We start from the raw sequence: 15,046 nt of genomic DNA on the forward strand, positions 1-15,046 counted from the left end.
TATTCGTTATGCAGGCTGGGTAATTCGCTGTCAGAGTTTGTTCTCCCTTGTGAGTTATATTCAAGTGGTGACTTGTTGGCGCTTTGATGGTGCTGCATAAGATCTTGGCCAGTGTTTGAGGTGACTCATTTCCTAAGCAGTTTGTACTGGGTGAGACGAATTACCCATGAATTATTGATTCAACAATTGGTAATGAGTTCTATACGTATCTTTCGTCGAGGCAGTATTGCAAGAATCGGAATAGGGCTTATATGTGTAATGAGGCGTACTGCGGGCATAAGATTCGCAAGATTTCATCTGTTGTGGTCGGATAAGGTATTATGGGCATATGAATTATGTGGTGCATTGTGTAAGCAAAGGTGTACGATCATGTTTTGGTACAGTGTGTGGTGATTGATACAGTGTTCGTGTGTTAGAATTAGGTATTGTAGAGAAATTCGGAAGTTGGAAGTTGTTTCCAAAACTTGTTAGAATCTGGCTCGAGCTAATGTACTCCACTGGGTTGTGGTGGCAGGGGTAGGTGCATGAGGTGGTAAAAAGTGATTCTGGGCAACTCCGGAGCAATTCTTAGCATGTTTGAGGACGAATGTATGTTTAAGTGGGGGAGAATGTAATGACCTGACCGGTCGTTCTAAACTCTAGCGCGTCATTCAGAGGTTTGAGGCCTTGAGTAGCTTCACTTAAGGTATTATGACTTGTATGTGTGGTCGGATTTGAATTTCGGGAAGTTCGAAGTTGATTTGGAAAGAAAATTCTAATTTCGGAAGCTTTAAGTTAGAAGAACTGACCATGGTTTAACTTTTAAGTAAACGACCTCGGAATCAGGATTTGAAGGTTCCAATAGGGTTGTATGATGATTTCGGACATGGGTGTATCTTCGGATTGCGTATCAGATAGTCCGGGAGCATTTCGGCGCTTATTCTAGAAAGTTGGCATTTTGAAAGTTCTAGAATTTCATAAGTTTGGTTTGAAGTAGATTTTTATGTTATCAATGTTCATTTCAGGTTCTGAGACTTAGAATAGGTTTGAATTGTGATTTATGTCATGTACACAAAGTTTGGCATCATTCCGGATTGTTCTGATAGGGTTTGGATGCGTTCGTCAAAGTTTGAAAGTGTAAAGAAGGAATTTGATTGTTGATTTGTAATTTGGATGTTGTTTGATGTGATCTGAGGCCTCGAGCATGTCCTTGTTATGTTATGGAACTGGTTGGTGTGATTGGAAGGGGTCCCGGAGGCCTCAAGTGTGTTTCAGGATGGTTTCGAAACAAGTTTGGCTGATTTACAACTACTGGTGCTGGTGTTTGGTTTTTATCTTCGCGAACGCTAAGGGATTCATGCATTCATAAAGAAGGAATTTTGGGATGCTAGGATTTGCCCATCACAAACGCAATGAAGAAGACGTGAATGCGGAGCAGAGGTTGGGAAAGCCTAAACGAACGCGTGTTGGCAGAAGCGAATGCGAAAAGGAAGCGGAGCTGGGGTTTGCCCATTCGCGAACGCGGCTCGTGGCTAGCGAATGCGAAGGGCAGGGGTCGGAAGGCTTCGTGAACACAACGAGGAGGTCGCAAACACATAGAGGAATGGTTGGAGCTTTTGTTTTAGCCTTCGCGATCGCGAAGGAGCTCCCATGATTGCGATGAAGGACCGGTCTAGGCAGATTGTTTTAAATTGGAACTTTTGCTCATTTCACTCTTTTCCCTCTTGGTTTGGGTGATTTTTGGAGATCTTGGAGGGAAGATTTTCATCATTTATGTCAAGGTAACTAATTCCCGGACATTATGAGTTAAATACATGGTTTGTATATGGATTTATACATGGAAATTAGTAGAAATTTGGGATTTTGAAGAAAAACCTAGAAATTGATATTTTTGGATTTTTACCACGAAATTGGACATGGAATTGGGAATAAATCATATATTTGAGTTTGTAGAGTTATGGGTAAAGTTTATTTTCGAAATGTTTTGGAATCCGGGCACGTCGGCCCGAGGGTTGACTTTATTGACTTTTTGAGCGCTGTTGGGAATTGTTATAAATTGATTAATTATAAGCATTGGAGTCCATTTTGATTGAATCACACATTTGTTTGACTAGTTTCGGATCGTTTGGATTTGAATTGAAGAGTTAGAGAGGCATTTGGGCCGGTTATAGAACTTCGGAGCGAGGTAAGTCTCATGCCTAACCTTGTGAGGGGGGAACTACTCCTACATGATATTCATTATTGCGTGCAATTAGTTATGGGTTCTATGTACGCACGAGGTGACGAGACCGTACGTAGCTAAAGCATGATTTTATCCGGGTAGACTTAGGACCTTATCGTATAATATTTAAATTGTTTGGACTCATCTTGCTAGTTTAATTAATTGAAATTTTAACTAAAAATGGATTTAGAAACAAATAAATATGTTAGGCCAAGTTTTATCACCTTGAGTTGTTGCCAAGATATTTGATAAATGTAAAGGGGTGTACTTATTATTGTGCTCATATTCTTATTGTAAACACGTATCTTGTAATTCGGTAACTTCCTTCCTTTCTTGTGGAGTGCGCCGAGTGCCTCGGCAGTATATAGATGCATCTAAAGTTCATGCCACACGACCCTCGGTAGTCTACACATTATTCCGAATTAGGCCGAACGACCTTATCAGAATCGTGCATGATATCGCTAGTAGTCCGAATATTCACGAGATAAACCTTCCGCTGATGCCCGGCATTTTATGGTACTTCTTATTTATTTGGTAATGGCACTTGGCATTTTCTGAGATATTAAGGTAGAATACAAGATAGAGAAATTTATGATTTAAAAAAATAATTGGAAAATTATAAAATTACAGATTTACTCCACTATTGTTGTGCACTTCATATCTGTTATAAAATATCATATTATTTACTTGGACTTCTAGTAAGTGTCGATGTAGACCCCTCATCACTAATTCTCCGGGATTAGGCTAGATATTTACTGGGTATGCATTGATTTACGTACTCATGCTGCACTTTTGCACTAAATGTGCAAGATATGACAAGTCATTTAGTGATCATCTCTGCGCGTAGGCACATCTATTGAGGAGACTTTATGTGAGCTGCAATTCAGGTTACGCATCGTAGTCCACCGACTCCCCACTGTATTATTTATTTATTCTAACTTATTTACATTCTGGACAGAAGTTATATTATTGTTGTACTCCTTAGAAAATTCTTATACACTTGTGACACCAGGTTTTGGGGGTTCTTACAGGTTGTTCGTTATTGTAATTGCGTATTTATTATCATTTTGCCCTGAAAATTCTATTTTATACCATTAAATTAATGGGGATTATGATTTGAAAGAAATAAAATGAGTAAAAAAATTCATAAATCAATGTTGGCTTGCCTGACGGTGGCGTTAGGCGCCATCACGACCGATAGTGGATTTTGGGTTGTGACAGCGGGTCCTGAATGTCGTCTTCAGAATATCCGAGTCATGAATCTTCAATTGTTGATACCGAGACCTCAAACAATCTTAGAGAACATTCTAGCTCCCTAAAGCTGGTAAAATAAATCATCAATGCACTACAAAGGATACTTGTTGTTGATTGTAACTTCGTTCAATTGCCTATAGTCGATGCACATCCGCATAGTACCATCTTTCTTCTTCACAAACAGAACCAGTGCACCCCAATGCGACATACTAGTCCTAATAAACCCCGTATAAAGAAGCTATTGAAGTTGCTCTTTCAATTCTTTCAAGTCTGATGGTGCCATACGATACAGAGGAATAGAAATGGGCTGAGTGCCCGGCAGCAAGTCAACACCAAAATCAATATCCCTATCAGGTGGCATACCCGACAGGCCTGCAGGAAACACATCCGGGAGGTCTTGCACTACCGGAGCAGAGTCAATAGTATGAGTATCAGCACCAACGTCCCTCACAAAGGCCAAATAAGACAGACACCCCTTTCCTAAATAACGAGCAAAATATGATGATACATACGAATAAGTGGAACTAGGGACAAATAATATATAAGCATCGATGTGTCATAGCGAGACAATACCTGTGATCACTATGTCTGAAGCAATAGCCTCTGGCCTGGCAGGAATAGCGCAGAATCGAGCCTAACCGCCACCTGATCAGCCTTCCACTCTAGGGCGACCTCTAGCTTCCTGAGCCCCGCCCGAGCTGGTTGAGCGGGTGGTGAAGTAACTGGTGTGGAAGTCGCAGCCTAACTCCTCTGCTGAACAGGACCTCCCAAAAGGCGGGTACAATGCCTCTTCACATGACCAAACTCTCCACACTAAAAGCAATCTTGCTTTGACGATGGTGGCAAGTATTGAAGTAGACCCCGAGAACCAGAATAACTAATATAGGGGCCTAGCACTGAGGAACCTTGAATTGATGGAGCACGAGATGATCTCTAAGCTGGGAGGGCATTGAGAGATTACTAACCTGGGCGAGCATTGTATGAACCATGTATAGATGATGCGTCATGATGAACCGCACGAGTTATCTGAGCAAGCCTATAAGGACGACCCGAATGACCCCCAGAAGAAACATCGCTGAAACCACTGAACTATGAGGCCTCTTGGCATCCCTCTCCTCATACTCCTGACTATCGACCATTTCTAGTTGCTAAACAATATCAACCACCTCGTCGGACCTAGTTCCTGATACATTCTCTCGAGTCACAACAAAGTGCAGGCCATAGTTGAGGCCATCAATGAACCTCCTAATCCTCTCCCTCTCTGTGGGAACCAACCAGATCGCGTGACGAGCCAACTCTGAAAATCTCATCTCGTACTAGGTCAGAGACATACCCTCATGGCATAGCTGCTGAAACTGCCTACGCAGCTCCTCCTTATGGGTCGGCGGCACAAACTTTTCCAAGAAGATAACGGAGAACTCTTACCATGAAAGTGGAGCGGCATCGGCTAGCCCGATCCGCACATAGGCCTCCCACAATCTAAGGGTTGCCTGCAAAAGCTGAAAAGTAGTAAAAGAGACCCCACTAGTCTCCAAAATACCATCGTGTGAAAATCCGCTGGCATCTATCCAAGAAGTCCTGAGCATTCTCTAACTCAGTCCCACTGAATGATAGAGGCTTGAGCCTCCTAAACCTCTCTAGTCTCTTTTGCTCCTCATCACTCATAATGGGACCCACTTGGGCTTGAGCATGTAACCGGCTAGGTTGGTAGTACCCCCGGTATCTGAAGACCCTGCATCACCTGCTCTAGAGTAGGGGCGACAGGAGTTTGAGCACTTCCCCCGGCCTGAGAAGTGGGTGGTGCGGCCTTAACTGAAATCACCTGAGCAAGGCTAGTGCATATAGTCAATATCTGGGCCAGAGCCTCCTGAAGCCCTAGAATCACAATGGGGTGAGCTGGTCCCACCGGTTCAACCACATTTGGAATCTGCTCCTAAGCTGGAGCAACTGATGGGTCTACAAGTGCTGCTCTAGCTGTCGTACGAGTTGTACCTCGGCCTCTACCGCAGCCTTGGCCTCTCGTGGCCCTAGCTTGTGGTATTGGTGGTCGTCCGCCCGATCCAGTAGCATGTGTCCTCATCATCTATGAGAGAATAGAATAACAGAAGTGTAGTTTCCGGAATCAACAAATTCGCACGACAATAATAAAAGAAAGTGAAGTTTTCCTGACGGTTCGACAACCACTCAAAGATAAGTACAGACATCTTCGTACTGATCCGCAAGCCTCTACTAAACCTGCTCATGAGTCGTGAGACCTATGTAACCTAGGCTCTGATTCCAAATTGTCACAACCCAAATCTCACATGTCGTGATGGCGCCTATCGCAATACTAGGCAAGCTGACAATCAGAATATACCATGCATCTTTAAATTTGGAAACATAGTAAAATAAGCTCAAGAGTAAAATTTCATAAATACTGATAAGTAAATACCGCGACTCAATACAATATCCCCCAAAATCCGGATGTCACTTAGTACATGAGCATTTAACTGACACCATAGTCTGACTGCTAAACATTGTCTAGAAGGATAGAACGGCACAAATAACTAAAAAGAAGGAGAGTCAAGGTCTGTGGATGCCAAGGCAGCTACCTTAAAAGTCTCTGATAGATAAAGCTCCAAAGCTAGCAACCGTCGTGCTCAAAAGTACATGGATCTGCACACGAAGTGCAGAGTGTAGTATGAGTACAACCGACCCAATATACTCAATAAGCAACAAGATTAACTTTGGGCTGAAAGTAGTGGCGAGCTCAACTAATGCAATCCAAATAGAGAATTTAACATTTCAAAAATGACAGGAAATATGACAATAATATCTCAGAGAAAGTCTTAATCTGTTGGTACACAGTACAGGAATGTAGACATGCTTCCAAGTTTAACAGTTAAGCTCAGTACTGATATGACGAATATTACATCTCCATATCTATAGCTCAACGTGCATGTCACATGTGATGCAACATAATAAAAACCTCACGTACTCACACTCTCAGAGTACTCAATCTGACTGTCTCAATTCTCGCTTACCACACTCAGTCACTCAACATTGTACGATACATGCACTCACTGTTGGTATGTCAGACTTCGGAGGGGTAGATCACGCCCCAGCACTAATAAAACATGTTGCGGCGTGCAACCCAATGCCATCATGAATTAATAATACCTGTTGTGGCATGCAGCCTGATCCCATCATGAGTCATTAGTACCCGTTGTGGGGCGCAACCCGATCCTATCAATATCACGCACAAATAGGCCATCGGCCTCACTCAGTCATTAATCTCTCCAGTCTCTCGGTCTCACAACACTCGTGCCAATTAGCCCAAAATAATGATACATGATGTGACAATAAATAGTAACAGAGACTGAATTATATAATATGCAATGATGATTGTGACTGAGTACATAATTGCAATTTAAGCAAATAACTCAATAACAAAAGAATGATCGTTGTGGGTATCAATAGCACCAGCATATAGCCTAAATATAATTTCTAACATAAATCGCAGCTCAAATTCTCTAGCACATAGAGTAGACATGAGTAGTAGCAAGATTCAATGACTACACAATTTCACAGGATCGATCGAGTCAAAATTACTACGGTGCACGCCCACACACCCGTCACCTATCATGTACATCACCTCAACACCAATCATATAACACGTATTTTAGGGATTCATACCCTCAGAATCAAGTTTAGAAGTGTTACTTACCTCAAACCGTACGAATCTCAACTCCAGCAAGCCCTTGCCTCGCGATTCAGCCTCCAAACGCCTCGAATCTAGCCACAAATAACTCGATACAATCAACACACGCTATAGGAATCAATTTCATATGAAAAAGTTAAGTTCTTCAATAAAAGTTAAAAAATCAACTCAAAAAGTCAACCCCAGGCCCATGCTCGGAATCCAACAAAATTAACAAAATCCGAACGCCCATTCAACCACGAGTACGACTATACCAAAATTACTCAAATCCGACACCAAATCGCCACTCAAATCCCCAATTCTTACTCTCCAATCCCTAACCTAAAATGCCACCTTAAAAACACATAAACTAGGTGGTAAATTCAATAAGTATTCAACATTAATGAATAAAAGTGATCAAAAGTGAAATACCTCCTGAAATCTAGTTAAATACCCTTAAAAAAATCCCTTCAAATATATACCCTTCGACTATATACACTGTCAAGGCATTTCACTTCTACGGGCCAAAAATCCACATTTGCGGAACCGCTTTTGCGGTGAAATCTCCGCACCTGCGGAATTCACTTAAGTCCTCACAATCCGCACCTGCGCTCCAAGAATCCATCCGCGGAAGTGCTTCTACGCCCAAACGTGCACTTCTGCGAAGCCAGCCACGCCTGCCCATCTCCGCATATGCAGAGCCTTGTCGCATATGCAGGCTCGCAGATGCGGAAGATCTCTCGCACCTGAGACCACTGGCCAACTCCTTCAACCCCGCATATGCGACCCCTGTCTCGCTTCTCCGAGCTCGCACTTGTGACCAATCCCCTCGCAGGTGCGGTCACACCAGAAAACTCCCAGCTTCAGCAACTTCCTAAGTTCAAGTTCCAATTCGATAACCATCTAAAATCCACCTGAGGCCCCCAGACCTCAATCAAACATACCAACAAGTCCTAAATCACGATACGAACTTAGTCAAGGCCTCGAATCACATCAAACAACATCAAAAATACGATTCGCACCTCAATTCAAACCTAATAAAAACTAATGAATTTTCAACTTTTACAATCGATGCCGAAACCTATCAACTCAACTTCGATTGACCTAAATTTTTGTACACAAGTCATAAATGACACAATGGACCTATTCCAACTGAATGAACTAAAATTCGAGCCACGTAATGACAAAATCAACTCTAGGTCAAACTTCTCAACTCTCCAAATGTTTATTTTTCCAACTAACCCAATTTAAGCCAAAATCATCTACGGGCCTCAAAACCAATATCCGGACACACTTCTATGTCTAAAATCACCATATGGAGCTATCGGAATGATCAAAACTCTATTTCGAAACCATTTATATCAGTCAACATCCGGTCAACACTTTCAACTTAGACTTCCAACCTTGGGACTAAGTATCTCAACTTATTATGAAACATCCCCGAAACTAAACCAACCACCCCGGTAAGTTACATAACAAAAATTAAGCACAAAATAAGCAGTAAATGGAGTAACGCGACTACAACACTCAAAACGATCGGCTGGTCATTACATTATCGAACAAAAGGTAGAGTCGAATACCTCCTTATATTATGTAAGTATATAGTTTAACTTTTAACATATTGCAGGAAGTTTAAGAGTTTTCTTAATATGCAATAAAATAATCTCAAAGTTAGTGTAATTTTGGATGGAGGATAATTGTTTCAAATATATATGAAATAGTAAAACATTTATTAGAATCACATAGTAGTTCCTTTAAACAGTAAAACATATAATTATTTTCTTAATATGTATTCTCTAAAATCCTATTTCTTTCTCAATTCCAAAGATAGTTATTAAATATAAATATTATACCAAAATAGTCTAATTATAACACTAAAATAATAATTTATTCATATCTAATTCACCTGGCTAAACTAATTTCACGATACTTTCTCCTATAAATAAGTCCAACATCACTTGATGTTAATCACTCTAACAATTCTAGGTGAAAGAAAAATGGCCCAACAATTTAACTTTCTCCTCCTCTCATGTCTCTCAGTCATTGTTGTTGCTTCTTCTTTCTTTCATGTCTCCTCCGCAAGGAGTGGCTTGAGACATAATTTTCTTGATAGTGAGAAGCCCATAAAAAATCCAAATGACCCTACAGTTGTGGGAATCGCAACATTTGCTGTGAATGAGCACAACAAGGAGTCTAAAAGCAACTTTCAACTTGTGAGAGTAATGACAGGAGGAACTGATGTAATTCCTGACGGAACTGTTTATCAACTGGAAATCAGTGCTAGTGAATCAAATATTATCACAACCCGTCTTGTGGCTGTTTTGGTGCATCCAGACAATGTTAAAGAACTTATTTCCTTTGAATGATTATCTTTTCTTATAGTTTAAGTGTACGATCATCTAGAAACGATTATCTTTAAAGTATTTGTATTAATCACATTGATATTTTATAAAATTAAACTCCAAATGTTCCAATTGTCTTTTGTCTCAAAATATATATTATATGTTATTTTTCGATTTACTAATCCATCCTTTATATTGGGGAAATTGAGCAGAACTCCTTTTTCCATGAATCTTGAACTATGATTGTGTGACAAAATTAAAAAAAAGACAATGTTGTAAGCCTATGGCTAATAATTCATTCACAAATTATCACTTTTCTTATTAAAATTTTAAAGGTAGGGTAACAAGGAAAGCCATTCCAGTCTTCAACAAGTTATCGCTAGGAATATGTTTTGTCCAATAAATGGCTTGGACTCTGTCACTTATTTTATTCTCATACAATCAATAATTTTTACAAGTAAAAGGTTAATCGTACAAACAAGAGAGGACTTTAAATTTTTTCAAAATGTAAAAAATAATTATGTAAATAAAATGGCGTATACCTCATAGAAGATTTTATGATTATTAAGTTTGTTATTACGTTGGGGTTGCTCCAGATAAAAATACCATTAATGGTGTTGGTGCGCTTTAGCACATGACAATCACCACTCAAATTGGATATGGGAGGAACCAAAGGATCCTTACGTTTTCCTATCCATCTTCTTTTTGGAAAGGCTCGATGAACAGAGTAGTTATCTTTCAAAAGTCAATTTTTTTGAGGTTGCTAAACGATGACCAGTAACTTGCCCCAAATTAAATGGTGGAAACTAACTACTCTCTCCGTTCCAATTTATGTGAACTTGTTTGACTCAGCACAGAGCTTAAGGAAAAGATGAAGATTCTTGAAATTAGTGGTCCAAAACAAGTCAAAAAGGGGTCCAGCGTATTTGTGTGGTTATAAAGCTTCTCATTAAGGGTATAATTATAAATTTAAACTAAATTGTTACCAAATTTAGAAATAGATCATTCTTTTTGGAACATACAAAAAAAGTAAGTTCACATGGAACAGAGAGAGTAGTACTTATAAAAATGGCATCCAAAATTGACTACTCCCTCCGTTTCATATTAAATGAGGTACTTTCTTTTTTAGTCTGTTTCAAAATAAATGACAAATTTCTATATTTAGAAATAATTCAATTTTAAACCTTTCATTTTACCCATTTACCCTTAATGAAAAGCTTTTATAGCTACACAAATAGGCCCCACAAACTTTTTACCCCTTAAACTTTTAAGACCACAAGTTTTAAAAGTCTTTTTCTTTTTCCTTAAACTTTGTGCCGAGTCAAACTACCTCATATAATATGAAACGAAGGAAGTACTTTTCTTGGTAAGGTGGTACTGAGTTCGTCCCAAAATAATCAATTTTCTTTGCTCCAAAATCTTCCCTAAGGTCAGAGTGTGCTAATCGCACTTATTGAATAATTTCAAGAACGTACCATATATAGTATGAATCATCAAGGACGAGTACATTTTTATTGAAGTATATATTCCATATTGACCCACCTAACAAATAAGGTGATACATTATACGTTTGACACGTATCACAAATTATGGTTAGAAATTTTCATTTTTAAATAGTGGAGCCTAGGTGTCAACCAATTTTTAACCCTCAATAGTGTTGATATGGTCGGTAGTTCTCTGTTTAGTGACAAGGTTATGAATTTTTTTTGGCCAAATACATATATAAACCATTAAATTTGGTTCAATTTTTCATTTTGGCATTTTAATTCAGCATTGTTCTATTTTGGCCTTTCAACTCTATTTTTTTTGTTCCACTTTGACACAAATATTTTTCTCCCAGGTAAAAATGCAGCGCATGCAAATACAGCTGCTACCCCCACCCTCCACCCCACTACCCCCCCCAATTTGTTTTTTACTTTTTTTTGTAATTTCAAATTATTATTTTTTTCGTTTTTTCTGCCCACATCCCGGGGAAAAAATATTTTTTATATATATTTTCAATAATATATATTTCAGTAATAACTACGGATTCAATTGAACCAATAATTTTCGGCGATGAGTAAAATTTGTATGTAAAAATTTATTAAAAATGTAAAAAAAAATAGATATAAACCCATAATATTGAAAAATATAATGGGTTCTTTTGTTCCACTTTGACACAAAAACATTTATCCCAGGTAAAAATGCAGCGCGAACAAATACCCAGCTGCTACCCCCACCCCATTCCCCCCACCCCACCCCCGCAATTTTATTTTTATTTTTGTAATTTTAAATTATTATTATTTTCGTTTTTTCTGCCCCCTCCCATGAAAAAAATATATTTTTTATATATATATTTTCAGTAATAACTGCGAGTTCAACTGAACCCATAACTTTCGACGTGGAATAAAAAATTATATGTAAAAATTCATTAAATTTTTTAAAAAATAGATATAAATCCATAAATAATAAAAATTATTTATTTATCTTTTATTTTTTAATTAGTTAAAAATATTAATATCATAATATTATCTCCATCCCCTTCTTTTCGTAAATTCCTTTTTACTATAATACTTATTTGATTAGTTTTCAGATTTTGTAGTTTATTAAAAAATTAAATAATGTAATTTTATAGTAAATTATAATTTTAAATTCATCAAAAGTATAAAGAGATTGAAAATATAAATAAAGTATCTTTATTTTTTTTAATTTTTCATTTGAATAGAAAGTTCCTTTATTTTTTTAAAAATAATTTTAAAACTCCAATTTGAAACCACATCCCAATTTGAATTGGCAATTTTTATTTTTTTATTTTCGTTTTTTATTTAAAATAATTTTAAAACTCCAAATTGAAACTATTTCCCAACTTGAATAGGTAGTTTTTTTTAAATTAATATATTTTTTCTTTATTGTAACTAATTATAAGATATCTATATTTATTAATTCAAATAGAATAACTAAATAATTCAAAATTTAAAAAGGTTTTTCTAGTTAAAAAGGTTTGTCTTAATAATTTGTTTTGCCTCTCCTTTTATTACATATAGAATTTTATTTTTTTAATATAGCTAATTATAAGATATCTATATTTATTAATTCAAATAGAATAACTAATTAATTCAAAATTTAAAAAGGGTTTTCTAGATAAAAAGGTAGTTTATTTTTTGTCTTAACTGGCTTTTTGTGATTATGGCACTGTCTTAATAATATGCTTTTGCCTCTCCTTTATTATATACTAGTATAAGAACCCGTGCGATGCTCGGATAATTTGACAAAATATTAATCTTATAAATTATGATCTAATTTAAAATGTGGGCCGGAGAATTAAGGCTAGCAAATAAAACTCTCGGCGCACGATTAGCAAGGTTAGCTAACATACGCCATCGGCCATGGCTAGACAACGGAAGAAGCTCCCATCGCCATTGGGAGAAAAGGATAATGATGCAAGTTTAGTAATACCAACTCAGGTACAAACAGGACGGTGGTTAACTGGTATGGGCAGTGCCCCTAAAGTGTTTCAAAACCCAGCTCAAGGTGAGAAGATAGTAACGCCAGATATTGGGTTTCAACAGGAATTGAGGCCTATGACGTTTGGAAGCTTCCTACCACAAAAATTTCAACCAATCGTGGAGGAAAGTGAGAATGAAAAGGGGGAATCTGCAGTGAAACCTGCTATGAAGGAAAATACTGAAGTACTTCATTGCAGACTGAATTTCTCAGCAACAGGGAATGTGCAACCTACCAGAGAAATTGGGAACAAAGAGGAGGAAGCGGTACCAGCTAGGTATCACAATAGGAGTTCTCAAAAGGGTAAGGCATTGAATTACATACCCCCTATTATTTGCGATGGTACTGTTGTAGTGCAAATTGATGATGAAGAAACAAAAGAACAGGAGAATTACTGGAGTACATCCCTAATTGGCTATGTTTTGGGGGATAATCCATATGAGAAAGCGATGGAAAATTACATTGCAAATGTCTGGGATTTTGCTGACCAACCTCAAATCCTTTATCATGATAAAGGATATTTTGTGTTTAGATTCCAAAATATGGTAGATAGGGACCTAGTTCTTCATAATGGTCCATATACATACCACAATAAACCTCTTATTCTGTAGTGTTGGAGTGTGGATTTCAAATTTGACCCAAGCTGTATGAGTAAAATTCCACTATGGGTCAAATTTCCAGGTCCACCATTGAGATTCTGGACCACAGATGTATTGAGCAAATTAGGCAGTGTAGTGGGCAAACCTCTGTACACTGATAAATTTACTGCTGAGTTAGAGAAGATATCATTTGCACGAGTACTTGTTGAAACTGATATATCCCGACCCCTGCTAGACAGTGTGAATCTCAAACTTCTAGAGGGATAATCAATCAACAAATTGAGTACGATTGGAAACCAAAGTTTTGCTATGATTGTGTAAGGTTTGGTCATAACTCTGAAGACTGTTTGTTGAAGAACAAGCAGGAAGGGGGAGAAGAAATTAGGAAGCAACCACAGAAACAAAAGAACAAGAACAAGGAGAATTTAAAATGGGTACCAAAGGTGAATAGAGGAGAAGATGATGAGAATGCTGGGATGCAAGTAGAGAAGAATACTCATACCAATCCTGTACCAAATGGAAGGGAATTGAAGCACCCAAACAAAATGTAGCTGCTGAGGGCACTCAAGGAGAGATGGGGAATGATGAAGGGACAAAGTATGTTAAAAAAGGAAAAGCTATAGAGATATCTATAGTTTTTACTTCTGCCAATAGATTTGAGGTCCTACAGATGAATGATCCACAAACACTCCAAGGGGACGCTGGCCCATCCAGCTTCACCTAGAAATGAACCTTTGTACTTGGAATATAAGGGGGCTAAATAAGCCCTACAAACGGAAGGAGCTTAGGCTTTTTCTGAGGAAGTATAAGGTGGATGTAATGGGATGTTTGGAGACAAGAGTAAAGGAGAGAAAATCTGCTAGAATTATCAGTCAAGTAGCAAGGGAATGGAATGTATGCTGCAATTACAATGCACATCCAAATGGTAGGATTTGGCTATTATGGAAAGGGAATGTAAATGTCCATATTATACAGATTGATGATCAGTTTATTTACTATGAAGTACAGGAGCCAAATTCTAACTTTAGAACTACAGTAACCATGATATATGTGAGTAATGACAGCAACCAGAGAAGTCAATTGTGGAGGACACTTATTCAGTTAGGGAGTACAATTCAAGATTGTTGGTTATTATGTGGTGATTTTAACAATGTTTTGTACACGGATGACAGAATTGGAACCCCAGTTACACAAGGTCAGACACAAGGATTGCAAGATTTACTAAACACATTGCAACTTACCCAATTGAAAAGTTTGGGGTGGTATTATACTTGGTGTAACAAGCAAGAACCTGATAAAAGAGTTTACAACAGGATTGACTGGGCATTTGGGAATATCGATTGGCTGCAACAATATGGTCATATTGAAGCTGAGTTCTTAAATCCAGAGGTGTCTTATCACTCTCCTATTTTGATCAAGTGCAGTCAAGGACATCAGATGAGGAGTCTACACCCTAAACCATTCAAATATGTATAGTTCAGTTATGGAG

General features: G+C 38.0%; 2 protein-coding genes across 2 annotated transcripts; both read left to right on the forward strand.

The window, feature by feature from the left end:
* The first annotated feature begins 9,130 nt into the window (after positions 1 to 9,130).
* Positions 9,131 to 9,499, forward strand: LOC104234918 (cysteine proteinase inhibitor 4-like). Its single transcript, XM_009788566.1, has one exon. The coding sequence runs from the start codon at positions 9,131 to 9,133 to the stop codon at positions 9,497 to 9,499; it is 369 nt and encodes a 122-aa protein (XP_009786868.1).
* Positions 9,500 to 14,283: 4,784 nt separating this feature from the next.
* On the forward strand, positions 14,284 to 15,033 carry LOC138885835 (uncharacterized). The gene has a single exon (XM_070166819.1). The coding sequence runs from the start codon at positions 14,284 to 14,286 to the stop codon at positions 15,031 to 15,033; it is 750 nt and encodes a 249-aa protein (XP_070022920.1).
* Positions 15,034 to 15,046: the final 13 nt, after the last annotated feature.

The sequence above is a fragment of the Nicotiana sylvestris genome, chromosome 2 (assembly GCF_000393655.2).
Source record: "Nicotiana sylvestris chromosome 2, ASM39365v2, whole genome shotgun sequence".
Lineage (NCBI taxonomy): Eukaryota > Viridiplantae > Streptophyta > Magnoliopsida > Solanales > Solanaceae > Nicotiana > Nicotiana sylvestris.

Coding starts and splice junctions, on each gene's coding strand:
- LOC104234918 (XM_009788566.1), top strand. CDS start 9,131: ATGGCCCAACAATTTAACTTTCTCCTCCTCTCATGTCTCTCAGTCATT.
- LOC138885835 (XM_070166819.1), top strand. CDS start 14,284: ATGAACCTTTGTACTTGGAATATAAGGGGGCTAAATAAGCCCTACAAA.